Source organism: Elephantulus edwardii, unplaced genomic scaffold (assembly GCF_000299155.1).
Source record: "Elephantulus edwardii isolate Elephantulus edwardi_28Jun2011 unplaced genomic scaffold, EleEdw1.0 scaffold00061, whole genome shotgun sequence".
Lineage (NCBI taxonomy): Eukaryota > Metazoa > Chordata > Mammalia > Macroscelidea > Macroscelididae > Elephantulus > Elephantulus edwardii.
Window position 1 is genome coordinate 13,605,238 of NW_006399811.1, and position 22,378 is coordinate 13,627,615.

General features: G+C 37.1%; 1 protein-coding gene across 1 annotated transcript in view; it reads left to right on the forward strand.

The window, feature by feature from the left end:
- RGSL1 (regulator of G-protein signaling like 1) overlaps positions 1–22,378 on the forward strand; it is a 183,880-nt gene that overhangs the window by 100,112 nt on the left and 61,390 nt on the right. Inside the window, exons 9-12 of the mRNA XM_006887781.1 lie at positions 1,632–1,860; positions 4,381–4,488; positions 11,282–11,384; positions 21,785–21,978. Coding sequence (XP_006887843.1) covers positions 1,632–1,860; positions 4,381–4,488; positions 11,282–11,384; positions 21,785–21,978 — 634 coding nt within the window. The remainder of the gene's footprint in view (positions 1–1,631; positions 1,861–4,380; positions 4,489–11,281; positions 11,385–21,784; positions 21,979–22,378) is intronic.

Here is a 22,378-nt window from a genome sequence, read left to right on the forward strand (position 1 = left end):
AAAAAAGTTGGAAATAGAAATACATTTTGATCCCGCAGTTCCACTACTGGTAATATACCCTAAATAGACTAGAACTGCTGCCCAAGCAGATATATGAACATGCATGTTTATTGCTGCATTGTTCATAATAGCAAAGAGATGGAAACAATCCGAGTATTCATCAATAAACAAATGGATAGTGAAACTCTGATATATTCGCATACTGGAGTACTATGCTGCATTGAAAAACAGGGTACTCATGAAATATTATACACAAAGTACTCATGAAATATTATACAAAAATGGGTGACCATGGAGGACATTATGCTGAATGAAATATCTCAGTCACAATAGGGCGAATACTGCATAATTGTTATAAAACAGGACTGATATCGAGGTTGGGGTGAACCTAAGAAAAGAGGGGATAAACAGTGTACCCTGCATTGAAACAGATGAGGGAGAGAACTGCTTAAGTGGAATATATGATTCGGTATTATTTGCATGGTATGGTATCTATCCACTAGAAGAGCTGCATAGTAAAGGGGAGAGGAATTGTATAACAAAAAAAGCCTTTTTTTTCCCTAAGGAGAAAAGTGAACTGGGTGGGAGAGGTGGGCAGGGAAGAAAAAGTGCAACAATTAATGAATGGAAATCCATATTCTTTATAAACTTTCATTAAAGTCTCAATAAAAAAAGATGTATAAGAAAAAAATTCAGGTGGGATAGACTTAAGATGAAATTTTTATTCCTGTGGATTCCATTTGACCTCTTTAACTTGAACTTGGAAATGTTCAAGTCTATTCTACAATTAGTATACTTGTCCTAGTTTTCCCTACTGATACTGAACTTCTCCAGTCATTATCCCTTCCACAGATGTAATCATCTGACTTGTATATACCATCAGGTGAAATACATGTGTATAGCCTGCATTTATATTTCTTATGAAAGGTATGTTTTCAGTGAACAAATCATTTATTGTGCTGAATTCTATCATTCTATCTCCAGCCTCATTTGTCACCAAGTGCATATTTATCTTTCATCCTGGTTCCCAACTTTTGCATTCCAGTTACCCATTATTATTAGTGCATCTTGGTTGCATGTTCGATCAATTTCTGACTGCAAAAGTTGGTGGAAATCATCTACTTCCTCCTTTTTGGCTCTGGTTGTTGGTGAATATATTTGAATAACAAAACTACATCATACACTAATCTTGCCTCATAAATTTAATGTAGACGATCTCATTATAAATGGGATTATAACCATAGGCAAAGAAGTTAGAATTTACAACACATGTTTTTGGGGGCTATAATTCTATCCATAACAATATAGAAAAGAGCAATGGTTTTTACTAAGTTGAAATCAATATAAGTCTTTATCATATGGAAGCACGGAAATGTTCCCACCCAAACCCACTGCCATTTGGTTCCTACTGATACTGACTTTCCAAGGCTTAGAGCTTTGCAAGAAGTTATCTTTCTTTCATGGAGCAGCTGATAGATTACAACCGCTAACCTTTCATTTTGCCACCAGTTACATTATGCATTGTGTCATTAGAACTCCTTATGGAAGGGCAAGGCTATTGCAAAAACTTCATTCTGTTCTAGTTTCTGCACCAAATAATGTTCATCTTTTGTCTCACCTCCTTCTCTTAGACTCAAAATAGGTTAACCAATATTAAGTGGCATAAAAATAAAGAAGAAACCTCAAGCAGAGAAGAGAGCATTCGTTTGTGTAAGAGGGTTCAGGAATCTCTGGAGTTAAGCCAGGGTTTGGCTAATATGGAGGAAATGGACTCTTTGCAGTGGCAAAAGATAGCGAGTGAGGACCTACGACAAGGAGGCTCTCTCCAGGTAGAAGTGACATCTCCAGTGTTTCTGAAAGGTAAGGGAAAGTTCTGTAATATTTTTTCTTTTAGTTTACATATTGCCATTGTTGTTGTTGACTGCCATCGAGTTGAGCACGACTCATAGCGACCCTTTGAACAAAAGACTTTTTATAACTATTGTCTTTTTTCAAAGTTCATAGAGTTTCCAAAGGCATGTGGTTTAGGAAGTGGATGCCACTCCTCCTTCCAAACCTGTCTTAAGTGGGAGCTCCACCACACACTGTCCACCCTGGGTAACTGTTAAGTAGGACACATAGGCCCCTTGTATTATGTACTACCTTCCAGAACCCTGTACTAAGTGTATATAATTGAAGGTGCCTGGAAATGCACTATTTGTATAAACGTGGAATCATGATGAGAATGAGAATTCTCAACTAAAACACCATGTTCTTACAGTCGAGTCAGAACTAACTCACAACTGATCCTCCAGCAGGTTTCCAGAGGCTGTAAGATGCATGAGAGGAGACTGGTCATCTTTCTCCCATGGAGCAGCTGGTAGATTCGAACAAAAATGTGCTGCTGTTGTTAGGTGCTGCTGAGCTGAGTACAACTCACAGCAATCCTATGAACGTCAGATCTGAACCGTGTCCCATCTTGTGCCATCCTTATCATCTTTGATACACCACTTTTGACATTGTGTTAGGAGGGGCCAGTCCTTGCAGAATTACATCATGCTTGGCAAAGTGGATAGTCAGTGAAGGAGGAGAAATAATGCTTAGGGACCCAAAAATACATTTGCAAGGAAAAACCAAAAGAGACAGAAGTTTTGCAAAAGCACATCTCCAGAATGCAGCACAGTGTACAGCACCTTGTATATAAGCAACTGAAATCTATTAATATAAATTTAATAATTATTAGCTGTATTTAAGCATGGTGCAATGCAAGGGTTACATCATTTGATCTTTAATCTGTGATATAAGCACTCTTGTTGTTAGATACTATCAAGTTGGTTTCTACTACTCTACTCATTTTTTTAATTGTGATTTTAATGAAAGGTTACAGAAAAGTTGGATTTTTTCATTAATTCATTGTTATACCTTTTCTTCCCTAACCCCTACCTGGTTTTAGAGCTCAATAATTGAAGTGCAGAATCTTGAGGTGATACAAATAGTTAAGTGTTTGATTACTAAGCCAAGGTGCATTAGAGGCAAGGATAATGAAACTTCATCTCATATACTTTGGGCATCTTGTTGTTGAATACTGCCTAGTTGGAACCAAGCCATAGCTGATCTTCCAGCAAGTTTTCAGAGGCAATTAATCACATGGAGGAGATTGTCCATCTTTCTTCTGCAGAGCAACTGGTGAACTCGAACCATGTACTTTAGCGTTGGCAGCACAATTCCTTGACATTAAGCCATCAGAGCTCCCTTATGGTATGTTGCTAGGGGAAGTCAATGCCTGGGGAAGACAGCACACAGGGAAAGACAGAGGGTTGGTGACAGGGAAGAAGGCCCTCAAGATGACAAATTGGCACTGTAGCTGCAACTATGGGCATGAGTATGGCAGAGATCATGAGAATTTTGCTGTGCTGGATAGAGCAAGGTTTATAGAGCTGCCATGAGTCATGGTTAACTCAATGACAATTAGCAACCATTAAACCAAAATACTGGCATGTTAAATCTACATAGGGGCTACCTTACAGAACAAGCTTGGAGATCTGCTCCTAAAATGGTCACAGTCTTGAAAACCCTGTGGAACAGTTCTGCTCTGCACTTGTGGTGTCTCTAGGATTCAAAATCAACTCAATGGTAACTAATAGGAATGAAAGAAAGACAAGGAGGATAAATGACTTTCCAGAGGTTGACAGTAAACAGCAGAGTCCCCTGCTGGCCCTCAAGGGAGATATAACACTTCAGCTTAATCAGACTCATGCCACTAAAAAGCATTACTGTTGTTAAGCCGAATACTCCGTTCTGTGCATATGAGAAGCATCTTCTCCTCACAACACCTAATGTCAGAATCAGGTCCAAGGCATTTCTATTTTTTTTTAATTTTTTTATTTTATTATTTTTGTGTGAGTATACCGTCAAATCAGATCTGACTGGTACAGAAGGAAATTGTCCCTCCTTCTCCGGCAGAGCATCTGGTGGATTTGAACCGTGCGCCTCTGGGATTGTACTTGCAGCTCCTTGCCACTAGGCCACCAGAGCTCCCCCGGCATTTCTATTTTTAACCACTATCCCTACAATACATTTTTAACAGCCATCCCCACACATAGCATACTAGTCCATCCTAGAATGAGGAGAGGAGTGGTTTAGAATAAGACTCTACTGCCCTAGACATCTGATGAGTTTCAACTCCCAACTTTTTGGTCAGCATCCAAGTTTTAGCCACTGTGATGCAGGACTCCTTTACTTTAATTTAGAAAATGTGTATTCCTTATTTAAGCATGTCATTGAACACCATTGCCATATTTTAAAAAACATCTTGAAGACAGAATCTCCAACAAGAGCACATGAATCTTTGAGTCTAGAGTGGGCAACTAAACTCTATTCCTGTGTTTCCATACTTGACAGATGTAACAAAAATGACCTTTGAGGAACTGTGCTACAGAAACCCAAAGATGGCCATTGAGAGGATCAGTGATGACTACAGAGTGTACTGTGAAAAAGTACCTGGAATAGGCAAGTGCTTAAATGATAGATTTGAGATACCCAGGTAGGACAGAATCTCCAAACTCAAGTTGTATGAGACAAAAAAAGAGTTAAATGTTCTGGGTTTTGTTTGTTTGGGTTAGCAGTACAGCTCCCTCTGCTCTTTACCACCAGAGCACAATCTGTTATCTGTTTGAAATGGGATAATTATCCACTCCAGCTCACTGCCACCAGGTCAGTTCCAATTCATACTGACCCTGTAAGTTGTGATGAGAGAAGACAAAATAATAACAGAAGACAATATCTTTCTTCCTCAGAGCAGCTGGTGGGTTTGAACCACCAGACCCATAGTCTTTTGCTTGGCAATGCAACTCCCTACAGATGATGACACCGGAGGTCCCTAGCCAGGGAGAACAATGATCAGGAGTAATATTTTTTCTTCTACAAAGCCAGAAAAGAGTGTCATGAAATTATGACACAAATAAAGTTGATGATGATGATTATGGTGGTGAATGCTAACTCCTACCTTTTTATCTCTTGCACCTGCGTGGTGCAAATAGTTAACTAGTTTGACTGTTAACAAATTTGGTGGCAAATCCTAGAAATATGCTTCCAAAAAATGTCAGACTGAAAACCCTATGGAACAAATTCTATTCAGGGATTACCATGAGATTACCATCAGTAACAGTTGATTTGATGGCAACTGACTAGCTGATTTTGTGCTTTCTTATCTAACTATCATTGTAGGGTTTGAATAATATGACTTTATCTTTTGCCAGGTTTCCTGGAGTTACAGATTTGTTGGAAAAGGTTTATTAGAGAGTCTTAGGACTAAAGCCCTGCAGAGGAGAAGAGGCAGGTTTGGTCAGAGGGAGATGCTGAACTGCAAGGTAGTTGAAACCAGCTAACAGGATGATCCTTGAGGTGCAGCCTCATTGAGTTGATTAAGGTCAGGGAATCCAAGCTTCACAATGGAGTGTTTGCTACAAGATCTTTGACATAGAAGTTAACATGGTTAACGTTGAGAAGGGAAATCTTGAATGTCTGCTCATTGATATTTATCTCTAGATGTGTTGTTTTAATATGCATTACTCTTATTACCGACAATGTTGACTGCCTTTTTGTTCCCTATTCACCTAGGTGTGTTGTTGTTATAGTCTGTTAAGTCACCTACAACTCATAGCGGCCCTATGTGTAATAGCTTGGAACCCTGCCCTATCCTAAGACAATTTCTCTGTTTCCAACACACCTACTCCTATTACCCTAGTTACTGAGTCAATCCATCTCATCCAGGGTCTTCCTCTCTTGCACTGTCCCCTCCACACTTCCAAACATGATGTCCTTTTCCAAGGGCAGATCCCTCCTGGCAACATGCCCAAAGTTTGTGAGATGGAGCTTCAAAATTCTTGCCTCCAGGGAGCAAACTGATTTCATGTTCTCCAGGACAAACTTGTTTGTTCTCTTGGAAGTCCATAGTATGTTCAGTACTTTTCTCCAGCATCACAACTTAAAGACACCTTCTTCTATCATCCTCAGCCATTTCTAACTCTCTGATGCATAGCAAGTAACTACAAAGACCATTGTTGATCAGATGCATTTTAATCTCTAGACTGATATCGTTGCTTCTCAGTACTTTGGAGAGGTCTCTGACAACAGATATGCCCAATGTATTTTCTCTTTTGAATTCCTGACTTCTGGTGCCAACAGCGTTGATTTTGGAATAATGGAAGCTGAAATTGTTAACAATCTCAATATCTTCTCCATCTATCATGATACTGCCAATTGGCTCCATGGTAAGAATCTTTGTTTTCTTGATGTTGAACTTCAGTCCATAGTGAAGTCTATAGGCCTTGACTTTATGCAGCAAACACTTCATGCCTTCCTCAGTTATGGCAAGCAAGGTTGTTTTATCTGCATAACGGGTTGTTGGTAAGTCTTCTTCCAATCTTGATGCCACCTTCCTCCTCACAGAGTCTTCGCTCCCTGTTTTGCATATGCAGTGTGTGTTTGTATTTGTGTGTGTGTTGTATATGTATACTCAATTCAATCCAAGTCTCTTATAAAATGTGCATTTTTATATTTCATTTTCTGTCCTTTGTTGACTTGTTACTCATTTATCAGCTATATAGGGAGCTCTGGTGGCCTACAGCTTAGGGAGTTGCATCATTAATCTGAAGGAGATATATCTCTGGCAGTTAGAACCCACTAGAGGATCCATGGGAGAAAGATGAAAAATTTCCTGTTGTGGGATTTACAGCCTCTAAAAACACATTGGAGACTCATTTATGAGTCAGTTCCCACTTAGTGTTGATGAGGTTTTATAGTTTATAATCTAGGCTCTCTCTCTCTCTCTCTCTCTCTCTCTCTCTCTCTGTCTTTCTCTCCTTCATGGTAGCTTTAATAGCTACTAACAAATGAAAGATCAACAGTTTGAATTCACCAGTGATTTCTTGAAAGAAAGATGAAGCAGTGTGGTCCAGCAAAGATTTTCCTCTTTGGAAATCCTGTGGAATGTTGCTTTGAGTCAGAATTCATTCAAAGGCAATGGGGTTTGGTTTATTGCTTTCCTCCAAAATTATAAAGATGTTCTCATGTATGTATTTGTTTTCTGGAAATGTTTCTCCTTTACTTCTAATATTTAGATCTGTGATCCAACTTAAATTGATTTTATGTACAATGTGAGATAGGAGTATTATATTTCAGGGTTTTTTTTGTTTGTTTTGTTTTGTTTTTTAAATATGACTGTCCAGTTGATCTGCACCATTTGCCAAAAAGACTGTACTTTCCCCACTACTTCACAGTGCCAGTTCTGGTGTAAATCAGATTTCAATCTCTATGTGGCCTTTCTTCTTTACTCTTTGGCTGTGTTGGCCTCTTTGTCTGTTCTTAAACAGCTACTTATACTATCTTAAGTATGGTATGATTACAATAAATGTTGAGAATTTGTTTAAGTATTTTGCTTTTTTCTTTTAAAGATTCACATGGTTTTTCTTAGCTCTTTGTATTTCTGTATAAATATTAGAATCAGTCTCTAAATTTTCATCATTATTATTGCACTAGTACTATAGATTACTTTGGGAATATCTAATATCTTTAATTTATTATAATATTTTTATTTTTGATAGAGATTTCTTTGAATCTGAGATGAATTTGAGTTGTATTGACATCTTAAAAGCATTAAGTCTTCCAATTCATGAACAGAGAATATCTTCCCATTTACTTAGGTCTTATTTAATCTCTTTATAATTTCAGTGCATAAAATTTTTTAGTTAACTTCCAAACAACTCCATTTTTTATGTTATTTTAAATGACATTGTTTTCTTTTTTTTTATTATTATTATTCTTTTGTGTGCGTGTACCGTCAAATCAGATCTGACTGGTACAGGAGGATATTGCGCCTCCTTCTCCGGCAGAGCATCTGGTGGATTTGAACCGTGTTCCTCTGGGATTGCAGTGCAGCTTCTTGCCACTAGGCCACCAGAGCTCCCCTGACATTGTTTTCTTAATATTATTTTCAGATTGTTCATTGTTAGTGCATAGAAAAATTATATATACCATGGACTTTCAAAAGAACAGATAAGTCTGTCTTGGAAGAAGAGTAATCAGGGTAATTATTTAGAGGCAAAATGATTAAACTTTGTCTTACATACGTTGAGTATGTTATCAGCAGGGGCTAGTCCTTAGAAAAAGACATCATACTAGGAAATGTAGAAGAAGCAAAAGATTGGAAGACCCACAATGAGTGGATTGACACAATGACTGTAACAACAGGCTTGAGGATGACAGAGACTGTGAGGATGGTACAGGATAGAGCAAGGTTCTGATGTATTTCTCATAGGGTCCCTAGGAGTCGTAGTCTACTTCATGCCCCCTAATGACAACAACAATTGTATAGAAGGCAAATGATCTTGTTTGTGATCTTTTATCCTGCAACTTGGCTGAATTTACCTATAAGTTCTTCTACGTTTGTTTTATAGTGGAATCTTTACAATATTTTTAAATATCAAAGTTAATGTCATCTTAGAATAGAAATAGTTTCCCCTCTTCTTTCTAATTTTATTTCTTTCCTTTCATTGCTTCACTTAATCATTCTGGCTGGGACTTCAGGTAAAAAAAAAAAGTATGTGAAAGTGAAAAAAGCAAATATACTCATTCTGTTCCTGATCTTGGGAAGAAAAATTTAAATAATTTATTATCCATTAAAATGTTAATGGTGGTTTTCTCACAAGTGGCTGTCCTCATGTTGAAGAAGTTTCTTTCTATTTCTATGCCCTCTTTTTTATTCCTAAGTACTATTGCTTATATCATGAAAGAGTGTTGCATTTTGTCAAACGGTATTTCTTTATGACTAAGACGATCTTGCATTTTCCCTCTCTTTATTCTACCATTATAATACGTTGATTATTTCTCATATGCTTAATAGCTCTTGTATTCATGGGATTCAAAGTTGATTATCATTTCTTACTCTTTTGAGAGTTTCATCTGAAAGCTTGGGATGTTTCTGGTGATCTCTGAACTTCAGTTTTTGTCCTCTCCTGTCAAAATTCTGTCTAAGTCTCTAGTAATTTTCCCAGTACCTGTTTTCACCTTATAACATATCTTGAATGTAAAAGCAGTGCCATAGTCTTTGGTCGTTTTCTAAAGGCATCTGACTTTGTTTTCTGTCTCCAAGTGGCTTGAATATTGCAAATGTCAGATAAAGTATTGGTATCAGTTTATCTTTCTTAGCTTTTTTGCACCCCCTTTTTTGTTTCCCCCCTTTGATTATCTGCTTCTGTGTATGTGGTTTGTTTTTTCTTTATCAATTTTGTCTTAATTTGTTATAAACTAAAGAGTGTTTAAATGTGTTCTTTTTACCCAGCATTTCTACATATTTTATATGGAGAGCTTATTTTGTTTTATTTTTAGAATACTCAGTTTTCCAGGGTCCTGATAATGCATGCAATCACCAAGTGTTGGCAAAGATTCGTCTCACAAACATTGGCGTATTTGCTAGGTGAGGATTTTCCTTGGAGAGGGGCATCATGCTTTTAAAGGTGGAGGGTCAGAAAAAGAGAGGAAGACCCTTAACCAGACAGATTGACACTAACTGCAACAATGGACTCAGCATGTCAGAGATGATGAGAATGGCACAGGATGGGACAGGATTCATATCTTTTGTTCATAGGGTTTTTGTGAGTTGTGCTCAACTCAATAACATCTAACTACTTGGCTGGCACCATTGTTTGGTTGCTAATGAGAAAGTTGATGGTTCAAACCTACCAGCAGCTCTGCAGAAGAGACCTGATGATCTTCTCTCATAAATATTTCAACCTAAGAATACCCATGGGAGGGTTTCTACTCTGTCCTATGGGGTCTCTATCTATGAGCCAACATTGACTTGACAGCACACAACAACAATCTTTTATAGTACAACTTTGCTTTTTATCCCTATTCAATTGTATATTTTTCTATATACAATACCTATTTCTATTATAATATACCCCTTTTGTATGCCATTTGTCTATAAATATTTTAAATGACACAAAAGTTTCCTGTGATACTTTCTTCTTAATGAACATTTTTTTAGAGTAATTGCTGATAGCAAGACCATGTTTTAAATCTTGGGGGTTTTATAAAAATGAAAAAGACACCACCCCTGCCTTTAATGAATTTATAATTATGTTTTCTTCTACAACATTAATATTTTCTCATACTGAGATCTTTGTAATCTGTTATTTCTCAGCAGTAATGCTGTAATAATTTTAGTAATGATTTCTAAATGGCAGTAGGAAACAAGAATACTCTATGAATGATGCATGGTGTGATGGAATAAACACTCACCATTTGAGGAGCTTGTGGTGGAAGTATAGTTTTCCAAGCAAAAAGGTGGAGAAATGACTTGAGTATGGGAGAGTTGACTGATTGCAAGAAGAATGTCATAAGTCAGTCACAAAGGACAATTATGGTATAAGACTACTAAAATAAAATGCTAAAGAAGGTTTTGCATGCAGATATAATCAATCTTTAAGGCTTTACAGGGATAAGAAGGAAGGCAAAGGCAAGCAAAAATTATTTTGGTGAAGGAAAAAGACAATACATGATAAAGGTTTGATTAGATATTGTAATTGATTACGTTATAAAACAAAATGTCTATGAATGATTGAATAAAAACCCAATTTAATTTGTATACTTTCACTCAATCAAATACATTTTTTTAAAAGGAGTAAAAAAGGATCAAGGGGACTAGCTAAAGGCTAGCAGTTCAAATCCACACAGCAGTGCCAGGAAAAAAGCCCAGATGAACAGCTTCCATGAGTATTAAAGTCAAGAAAATCCCATAGAACAGTTCTATCTAAATCTCAAGGAGTCAATTTGGATTAGAATTTCCTCAATGGCAATGGATTTGGTCTTGGTTTTAGCTGCTTGTAAAACAAGGGTTCCAAAGGGCAAGTGGAATATTTAGGAAAGCAGTGGTGGTGTGACTGGGTATAGAATATCATGCAGACAAGGATCCAGTATAAATGCCTAGTGGAAGAGACAGCTGCCACTTGGTATTGATTAGTGTACTGTTGAGTAGTATAATGCCTTGGTCTTAAAGAGTTTCTTGATGACCTAGTGCCAAGAAACCTTAGTGAGATAGCCTGAACTGATATCAGTCACAGAAATGCAAATCATCCCTAAATCCTTATTTACAATAATCATCATCTGATACGGTACGGCAGCAGTTTTGGGGACTATAATTTTTCTACTTGCACCTAATGAATGGTAAATCATGCTATTTTGTCCCTTCTTACTCTCTGTAATGTTTCTCATGACATGATGTACCCCAACTATTCATCAGATTTTATGGTGGAAATTATCAAGGCACCAAAAACTTTTGAATTTGCAAAAAGGAAATGGTCCTGTAAGAAGGGAGGAGCCAGGAAACCTTCAGTGAGACCCAGGTAAGGTATAAGATATGGCTACCCTACCTCTCCAGGCATAAGCTCTATCTTTAATCTCAGCATATCTAAAAAGGAATTTATGTTTCTCTTTGTAGGTTTTCCTATCTTTTTTCATCAATCACACCTATGATATTTCCAGAAATAATATGTGCTTTATAATTTTTCAACCACAACCTTCCTTGGTATAGGGTTTTCATAAGCAAGCTATGAAAGAAAAGTATTTAGCCTATTTCTGTAAAAAAAACCATCATCATATTACACCACAAAAATTCATTGTAGTGTTGGGGATGGAAGTGTAATATGTACATTATTTGTATAAAATTTAGTTTGCATAGGCACACTTTGTATCTGAAATCTTTACCTACTGAAGTTGGAATCATGCAATATAAGACCTTAACTGTTTCTTAAAATTAAATATAATGGGCATATTTAATGTCAATATGTATAAATCTTAGCGGTAAGGAGTTGTGAAACATGTGGTTCAAATCTAACAGTTGCTCCATGGGAGAAAGAAGGACTGTCTCCTCCCATATGATTTATTGCCTCTGAAAGGTCACCAGAGGGTCAGCAATGAGTTCGTTTCCAACTCATTGGTACATAAAAGTAATAACTTCCTTTTCTAATATTAGCATAGTATATTATGATTTATTTAATTATACTTTTATGCTTCTTCCCCAAACAGAAAGTCCCTCAAGGTTTGTCTGGCAGATAGACCCAAAAACTGACCCAGAGACAAACAAAATATATTAGTTTATTGGGACAGGAAATTTACTGACCAGGTTCAGGTACAGCTACACAGCTTTAGGGTGGCCAGCTGGAAGGATATCACTGAAGATAGGGGGAAGCAGCTTACTAGTTTATACTCCTACACAAACAACTTCCAAGAAGTAGCAAATTTAAGAGTTATTAGATTGAAACAGACAAGAGAGAACTGTATAAAAGGAATATATGATTAGATATTATTGGCATGACAAGAGTCTAGAATAAGAGCTAACATGGTAAAGTGAACTGGGTGGGGGGAATTGTATAAAATGAAAAAAAATTTTTTCCAAAGAGAAAAGCTGAGGGGAGGAGAGGACAGGGAGGAAAATGTGCAACAATGAATGAATGGGAATCCAAATTCTCTATAAACTTTCATTAAAGTGTCAATTTAAAAAAGGAATTACTAGATTGATGGGAAAATATTAGCAGTTACCATTGTTATGTGCTGTCAAGTCAAATCCAACTTATAATGACCCTATGTAAAACAGCTCTGAACCCTGCTCTACCCTGAGCCAATTTCATTGTCTCTGTCACACCTACCCCCATTACCCCAGTCACTGAGCCAATCCATCTCATCCAGTCTCTTCCTCTCTTGAGCTGTCTCTCCATCCTTCCAAGTATGATATCCCCATCCAAGGACTGGTCACTCCTTGCAACATGCCCGAAGTTATCAGACAGAGCTTCAAAATCCTTGCCTCCAAGAAGCAGGTTGGTTTAACCCTCTACAGGACAAACCTGGTTTTTTCTCTCATAGCAGTCCATGGTATTTCAATACTCTTCTCCAGCACCACAATTCAAAAGCAAACTTCTTCTTCATCCTTGGTCGCTGTCCAGATCTCTGATGCATAGTATGTAATTGCAAAGACTATGGCCTGGATCAGGCACACTTCTTTAGTCTCTAGACTGACATAATTTCTCTTCAATACTCTGGAGAGGTCCCTGACAATAGATTTTTTCCCAGTGCAATTCATCTTTTGATTTCTGGCTGCTGGTACCAAGAGTGTTGGTTGTGGAGCCAAGCAAGCTAAAGCTGTTAACAATTTCAGTCTCTTTACCATCTGTCAGGATGCTGACAATCAGCCCAGTGGTCAAAAGCTTTGTTTTGTTTTTTTGGTTGTTTTTTTATGCTTCCTAATAACATAGGTTTATTTTATTTTTTTAAAAAAAATCCCAAACTAAAAATGTATCTAGTATTGATTTAAAGTAATAGGCTAGCTTCCAAATCTAATCTACTTTTGAACTGATTCCACAAGCATTTTTGTTTATGCAAGATTTCCTCCTGGTAGTTGGAGAGATGGAAACTGGACATATTTTTATAATAACAGATTATTTTCATTCTTTAAGAAACCTCTTGGAATGTGATGGGTTGGTTTTTTTTTAATTTTTTTCCATTTTTTAAAAATGTTAATGAAAGTTTACAGAGACTTTGGATTTCCATTCATTCATTGTTGCACACTTTCCTCCCTGCCAAACCCTCCACCCCCCCGAACACTTTTCTTTTTAAAAAGTAAAAAAAAAATAAATTCTTTCATTGTTATACAGTCTCCCCCATCCCGCAGACCACTCCTCTATCCGGCTTTCATTCTGGACTCTTGCCATTACAATAATGCCTAATCATATATTACTCCTAAACAGTTCTCTCCCTCATCAATTTAAATGCAGTATTTAAATACATTATTTATCTTCTCTTAGTTTCCCCCCAACCCTGATGTTGTTCCTGCTTTACAACACTGGCACTATGCCATATTTGTCCTTTTGTGACTGAGATATTTCACTCAGCACAATGTCCTCCAGGGTCACCCATTTTGTGTAATATTTCATGAGTTCCGTGTTTTTTAATGCCACATAGTATTCCATTTTGTGAATATACCAGAGTTTCTCTATGGGCACTTGAATTGTTTCCAACTCTTTGCTATTGTGAATAAAACTGCAATAAATATGGGTATGCATATATCTGCTTGAATGGCAGTTATGGTTTCTTTAAGGTGTATTTCCAGTAGTGGAATTGCTGGGTCAAATGGTATTTCTCTTTCCAACTTTTTGAAAAACTGCGATTCTGCCTTCCATAGTGTTTGTACCATTTTTCACTCCCACCAACAGTCAATAAGTGTTCCCATTTCTGCACAACTTCGCCAGCATTTGTTGTTTGCTGTTCTGTTAAATTTTGTTATTCTTACTGGGATAAGAGGATATCTCATAGTTGTTTTGATTTACATCGCTCTTAGAGCTAGGGATTTTGAACATTTCTTCATGTGTTTGTTGGCCATCTGAATGTCTTCTTTGGTCAAGTGTCTGTACATATCCTGTGCCCATTTTTCAATTGGGTTGTTCACCTTTATCTTGTTGTTGTGCTCAAGTATTTTATAAGTCCTTATAAGTCACAAAATAAGTCCCTTATCAGACATGTAATGGCCAAATGTTCTTTCCCAGTCTGTGACTTCCCTTTTTACCCTATTGGAAAAGTTTTTGGATGTGCATAGGGATTTTAATCTTAGAAGGTCCCATTCATCTATTTTACCATCTCCTGGTTGTAGGTTTTTTAGGATGCTCAGAAGACTGTTTATGTTGTGGATTAGGGCTTCTAGAATTCTTCCAAGTTTTTCTCTGGTGAAGTTTATAGTCCTTGGTTTTAGTCCTAAGTCCTTGATCCACCCTGAGTTGTGTATGGAGTGAGGTGTGGATCTTGCTTGAGTTTTCTACAGATAGTTTTTCAATTTGCCAACATCATTTGTCAAAAAGGCTGTCATTTTCCCACTTAATTGATTTCATCTCCTCATCAAAAATCAGTTGACCATAGGTAGATGGGCTGATTTCTGGCTTCTCAATTCTATTCCATTGATCAATGTGTCTGTCATTGTACCAGTACCATGCTGTCTTGACCACCACCTGTGTAGTAGTATTTGAAATCAAGGTGTGAGATGCCTCCTACCTTGTTTCTCTTTTTAAGGAGTGCTTTGCTTATTCAAGATCTCTTTCCATTCCAAATTAAATTGGAGATTACCTTTTCCATCTCATTGAAGAATGGAATTGGTAATTGTATTGGGATTGCCTTGAATGTATAGATTGTCTTTGATAGTATTGTCATTTTCACAATGCTTAGTCTTCCTATCCATGAGCAAGATATAATCTCCCATTTCTCCAGGTTTCTTTTTGTTTCTTGTAATGTTTTGTAAATTTCTTTGAATAAATCCTTTGTATTTCTAGTTAGACTTACTCCCAAGTATTTAATCTTGTGATTAGCTATTGTGATGGGTATTTTTTTAAATGAGCTCCAGTTCTGTATTCTCTTTGTCACCATAAAGAAATCCAATTAATTTTTTTATATTGATCTTGTATCCTGCCATTTTGTTGAACTGACCAATTATGCCCAGTTGTTTTCTTGCTGACTCTTTAGGGCTTTCTTTTTTTTTTCCCTATAATTATATTTTATTAATTTTCATAAACATTTACAGAGATTCTGGGCTTCCACTCATTCATTGCTGCACCACTCTCTCCACCCTCCTCCCAGTTTGTTCTTGTCCAAATGCCACAGTGCTTGTCAAAGCCAGTTCTGATTAATCTTCTTTGTCAGTGTATCCTTTGCCATTCCCTATCACTCCTCCCTGAGAGAGACTTCACCCTGAGTCATAAGGAAAAGGGGACGGCGTATTCTCTTAGCTACTTCCTGCTGAAAAGGGACGCTGTGGGCTTCAGGGTGAAGATCTTCTCTCACTACTCTAAAGGGCCCCTTTGGCAGTAGGAAACACATAGACTATTATGGAGATTGATTTTGGAATTCAGATGCACTCTTATTGATTGTGCTTGGCTGTACATGTACATATCCTTCAAGATGTATCATGGGGGTGTTGCAACCTAGAAGACACGAATTTGACTAACAAGTTATAGGTACATGAGTCCAAAAATTATGGAAAAGTAAAAGAAAAGATTCTTTCATTGTTTTACAAACACTCCCCCAGGTCCCCTCCACCATGCAGCCCTCGCTCTAGTCTCCTGTGATGACAGAGATACCCAGTTACATCTCTCTTTTAGACGGTTCTCTCCCTCCTCTGTTTCAGTGCAGTATACATTATTGAACCCATCTTACTCAGTCTCTCCCCAACCCCAAGGACAGTCCCATTCTACAACAGTGGCATCATGTAATATTTGTCCTTTTGTGACTGGGATATTTCACTCAGCATAATGTTCTCCAGAGTCAACCATTTTGAATAATATTGCATGAGTTCCTTGTTTTTTAATGCAGCATAGTATTCCATTGTGCGAATATACCACAGCTTCTCTAGCCATTCGTTTGTTGATGGGCACTTAGGTTGTTTCCAACTCCTTGCTATTGTGAACAAAGCTGCAATGAACATGGGTGTGTCTTTAGGGCTTTCTAAGCCTGCTATCATATCATTTGCATATAGAGATAATTTTATCTCTTCTTTGCCAACTTAGTTACCTCTTATTTCCTTCTCTTGCCTTATTGCTATCGCTAAGACTTCCAATACTATATTGAATAGGAGAAGTGATAGTGGGCATCCTTGACTAGTTCCTGTTCTCAAAGGGAATACCTTTAATCTCTCTCCATTGAGAACAATGTTGGCTCTCGGGTTTGTGTATATACTTTTTACTATGTTGAAGAAATTCCTCTCTAATACCATTTTGTTGAGTGTTTTAATCAGTAAATGGTGTTGGATTTTGTCAAAGATCTTTTATGCATCAATTAATAGTATCATGTGGTTTTTGTTCTTTGCTTTATTAATATGATAAATTACATTTATTGTTGTTCTTATGTTGAAGCATCCTTGCATACCTGTTATTAATCCTACTTGGTCATGGTGAATTATTTTTTTGTTGTATTATTGGATTCTATTGGCCAATATTTTATTCAGGATTTTTTCATTTATGTTCATGAGACATATTGGCCTATAGTTTTCTATTTTGGTGGTGTCTTTACCTAGCTTTGGGATCAAGGATATGTTTGCTTCATAGAATGAGTCTAGGAGAATTCCATCTTTTTTTATTTTCTGAAATAGTTTATGTAGAATTGGTAAGTTCTTCTCTGAATGTTTAATAAAACTCACTTGTAAAACCAACTGGTCCAGGGCTTTTTTTGGCTGGAAGTTGTTTTAGTATCTTTTCAATTTCCTCTTTTGTAATGAATCTATTCAGGTATTCACTCAGTTTGTGTCTGATTAGGTAGGTTGCAAATTTCTAAGTGTTTGTCCATTTCCTCTAGGTTTTCATATTTGTTTGAGTATAATTTTTCATAATATTCCAAAGTTAGTATTTTTATTTTAGTTGGTTCTGTTGTGACATTGCCCATTTCATCTTTCATTCAGATTATTTGTGTCTTTTCCTGTGTTAGTTTTGCTAGAGACTTCTCAATTTTATTGACCTTTTCAAAGAACCAGCTCCTAGTTTTGTTGATGGTTTTAATTGTTTTGTTTTCTATTTCATTTATTTCTGCTCTAATTTTTATAATTTTAGGTTTTTTATAGGGTGTCAGGTTTTCTTGCTATTCTTTTTCAATTTGTTGAAAATATTGGTTTAGGGAGTCAGTGGTCATTTTTTCCTGCCTTTTGATGTGTGTGTTTATTGCTGTAAATTGACCTCTGATTAGTTCTTCAGCTATTTCCCAGAAATTTTGTTAAGTGGTGTTTTCTTTGTCATTTGTTTCAAGAAACTTTTTAATATCATTTTTCATTTTTTTCTAGTACCCAGTCATGTTCAAGCATGGTGCTGTTCAGCTTCCAAATGTATGGTGTTTTCTCCTTTATCCTCTTGTTATTAATTTCTACTTTTGTAGCATTGTGGTCTGAGAAGATGTTTTGTATTATTTCTATGTTTTTAAATTTATGGGTGAGTGCTTATGATCTAAAATGTGATCTATTCTGGAGAACGTTACATGCTTATTGGAGAAGAAGGTGTACTGTGCTTTTTAGGGGTGCACCAGCCTTTACATATCTATGAGGTCGAGTGGGTTTATTGTGTGATTTAATTCTTCAGCATCTCTGTTGAGTTTCTTTCTGGTAATTCTATCTTTTCTTGTGAGTGGTATATTGATGTCTCCAACTACTATAGTAGTATTGTCTTATTTCCTTTTTCAGTTTTGTTAATGTTTGTTTTATATATATTGCAGGTCTTTCATTTGGTGCCTAGATATTGTTATATCTTTTGTTCTACTGACCCTTTAAGCATTATATAGTGACCTTCCGGGTCCTTTGTGATGGTTTTTACATTGAAATTTATTTTATCAGAGATTACTATCACTGCCCCTGCTTTTTTCTGTTTCCCATTTGCTTGGTATATTTCCCCCCCATCCTTTTTATTTTTAGTCATTCTTTATCTTCATTTTTCCTATGCGTCTTTTGTAGACACCATATTGATGGAATTTGTGTTTTTATCCAATCTGCTACTCTTTTTCTCTTCAGTAGTGCATTCAAACCATTCATATTCAGTGTGATTATTGAGAGGCAAGGTTTTATTGCTACCATTTTGTTGAGTTCGTGTGTGTGTGTGTTGGTGCTAGTTACTTTGGTCCATCCGGTTTTCTGTGACTCTTCTGTAAGAAGGACATGTCTTAATGTTTCCTTCAATGATTGTCTTGTTTTTACAACGGTTTTGTTTTTCTGGGAATATCTTGAGCTCTCTTTCATATTTGATAGACAATTTTTCTGGGTACAGTGTGGTTGGTTGAGAGTGTGTTCTTTGAGTGTTCAATATATGTCATTTTATTGTCTTCTTGCTTGCATGGTTTCTGCTGAGAAATTGGTACTTAACCTTATTTGCTCTCCCTGACAAGTTACTCTTTGTTTCTCCCTTGCTGCTTTCAGAAGTCTCTCCTTATCTTTGGTTCTGGCAAATTTGATTATGATATTCCTTGGTGTTTTTTTCTTTTTTGTTCTATTTTATATGGTATTTTCTCAGCTTCTTTAGTATATATTCTATCATTCTTCATTATGCCTGGAAAGTTTTCCTCTAGTAATTCTTCCACAACTTTTTTGGTGCCTTTAGTTAGTTCTTCCTGTTCTGGGATTCCAATGATGCACATATTGTTTCTCTTGATGGTGTCCCACATTATTCTTGAGCTTTCTTTCTTCTTTATCCTTCCTTTTTTATTCTGCTTTTTGCTCTAGCAGATCATTGGTGACAATTATATCTTCTGTCTCACTGGTTCTGTATTCCATCTCTTCAACCCTGTTCATGTGACCCTCCATTATGTTGACAGCATCTGAAACATTGGTCCTCATATTTTAGATTGTGGTTTGTTGTTTTTCCAGAGCCAGTAATGCCTCGTGTATTTTATCTGTATTGTTTTGGATTTTTTTAAAGCTTCTCCTGGGTTTTGCTTACAGTGTCCTGTAATTCTTCAAGTTTATCTTTCACCCGTTGATAATATTCAGTCATTATTTTGGGTTGTTCTGTTTTATGTTTTGTTTTGTTTTTTTTTTTAATTCTGTGTCAGAATGTTTCATCAGACTTTCTGACTTCAGGAAATCCATTGATAAGATGTCACTTTTGGGGCATGACATATTGCTTTGGGCTTGTGTCAAAGGTGAGATAGCTTGCTTCTGACATGACATTGCTGTGGTAGAGATTTTCATGTCTGAGATAATAGTCACCACTCCAGAAGAAGATGTGGTAGCTACCCTATCTGGATTTCTCGCAGTTTGATAGAGAAAAAAGCTGTGGAAGCAGTCTCCTCTGTCAGACAACTGCTGCAGATAGGGTAGCCCAATGTGCTCTGGCCTAAGGGCAGTTGATGGACTGGATGTGAGGAGACATAAGATAGAGCACTGAGATTTGATTGGAAAGCCAGGAGGCTTTGGCTTTTCCTTCAAGAATGAACTCCAGCTGTTTCACTTCCTTCTGATTGAGCTTAAGGGGTCCCATGTGATCCAGCCAATTCCCCACAAAGTACCTCACTTAAGTTCTAGCGCCATTCCTGGTGCACATCGGGAGCAGCGTTCTGGGCAGGGGCTGGCAGCACCCAGACGAGTTCTGGGTGTGGACCAGATACAATGGGACTGGAGTTCCAGACTCACACTCATTCAGATTCCAGCTTTCCTTGCACACTGTTCCCTGACACATGCCTGGCATCAGCTAGCTGCTTCCCAGTGTGAGCCTGGTGTCAGCAGGCAGCTCCTCAGCATGGGCCTGGTGTCAGCAAGCCACTCTTCACCATGGGCCTGGCATGAGAAGGCAGCTCCCTGACATGGGCCTGGCATTAGGAGGGTCATTTCCTAATTTTAAACCATGCAGTGTTCCCCTGCTTTGTTCACAGAAAAGCCTCCCTCTCCAGGTATAGGTTTTACATGAGAACAACTGAGTGCTCTGGGACTCCCATTCTTCTCAATGTCAGCTACAGCTTGTTATAATCCACACAGTCAAATGCCTTTGCATAGTCAATGAAGCACAAATAGGCATTCTTCTAGTATTCTTTACTTACAGCCAGGATCCATTTAACATTAACAATGATATCCTTGGTGCCATGATCTCTTCTAAATCTTGCTTGAACTTCTGGCTGTTTCCTATCTATGTACTGTTCTGGCCAGTTTGTAATGATCTTCAGCAGTATTTTGCATGCATGTAATATTAATATTATTGTTCAATAATTTCTACATTCTGTTGTATCACCTTTCTTGGGGATTATAATAAATATGGACCTCTTCCAATCCTTTAGCCAGGTAATTTTTCTTCATATTCCCTGGCATAGGTTGGTGAGTGCATCCAAGCCTGGACCCTTGGTACAGCAGACAGGAATTAAGAAGACACATTACACTGGGAAAATCTGCAATTAGGGACCTTTCCAAAATATTCAGAAGTAATGATGTCAGTTTGAGTACTAAGGTGCGTCCTATTTAGACCATAGTCTTTTCGATCACTTGCTGTGCATCTAAGAGCTGTACAATGAATAAGGATGACAGAAGAATTGATATCTTTGAGCTGTGCTGTTGGAGAAGAGCACTGAACATCCATCCCATGGATGGACAAAAGAGCAAACTAATAGGTCTTGGAGAGGGTGCAGCCTGAGTGCTCTTTGGAGGCAAGAATGATCAGGCTTTGCCTCACAAACTTAGGGCATGTTACTAGGATGGGCTATTCCTTGGAGAAGGACATGATATTTGAAAGGGTGGAGGATCAGCAAAGGACAGGGAGACCTTCAATGAGATGGATTGACACAGTGACTGCCATAATGGGCTGTAGTATGTCAGTAAGTGTGAAAATGGCACAGGATAGGACAGGGCTCAAATATGTTGTACTCAACTCAATGACACCTAACATCTTTATAAATTATTATGTCTTTCATTTGATGGAAATACCTATCCATTTTCTTGGACATTATCCTATAAATTACTTTTCCTTCTAAATCTAAAACAGTTAATTTTATCTTGAAATCTCTTATCTTCTAAATATTCATTTAGAAGTCTTAAACTTCTTATTCCCTCCCATTGCCTTCTAATTCTCATTTATGAACTGATAGCTCTGATCCCCTATTTTTATTTCCATCAACTCAGAGTTCCAAAATTATCCTCTAAATCCACTCTTTTGTTTTCTGTTGTGTTGGTTAAAAAAAGTATGAACAATTGTGTGTTTAGTCCATAATCTTACCCTGTAGTCTTCTACCAGTGATGTTGTTTTGTTTTGTCTCCTAGAAATTTAGCAGAAGTTCTCCTAAATTCACAGCACTTGGACTACTTCAAAGAGTTCCTCAGAGAACGGAAGGCTGACAATCCATTGCTATTCCTGTTAGCCATACAGAAAATCAGTGTTGAGACCAATGAAAAACATCAAAAATGTCTCCTTGATAATATTCTCAAGACTTTCTTCCATGGCAAAGTCTCTGCTGGTATGCATCCTCTTCACCATTTCCTTCTTATTTCATTGCTGTAGTACAGTCATTCAAGAAAGAGCATGAAAAAAAAAAAGAAAAAGAAAGAGCATGAGACAAACAGTATGTATATAAGACATTGGGGGTGGGGGGGAGAGTAGGAGAGTGTGCAGAATGAAAAGCAACTATTAAAAGACCAGTGAAAGCAGAGAACAATAATAAACCCAAAGTAATAATAGCAGTAAAAGAAGTCAGGTGTAAAATATTTTATGTATGTCTTGTCTTTTATTTGCTTTTTTATTATTTTATTGAGGTAAAATATATGTGACAAAGTATTTCAGTCATTTTCATATGTATAATTATTTTCATTAAATATTCTTTAATCCTGAAAATAATCTTGTAAAAAAGCTTCCTTTTG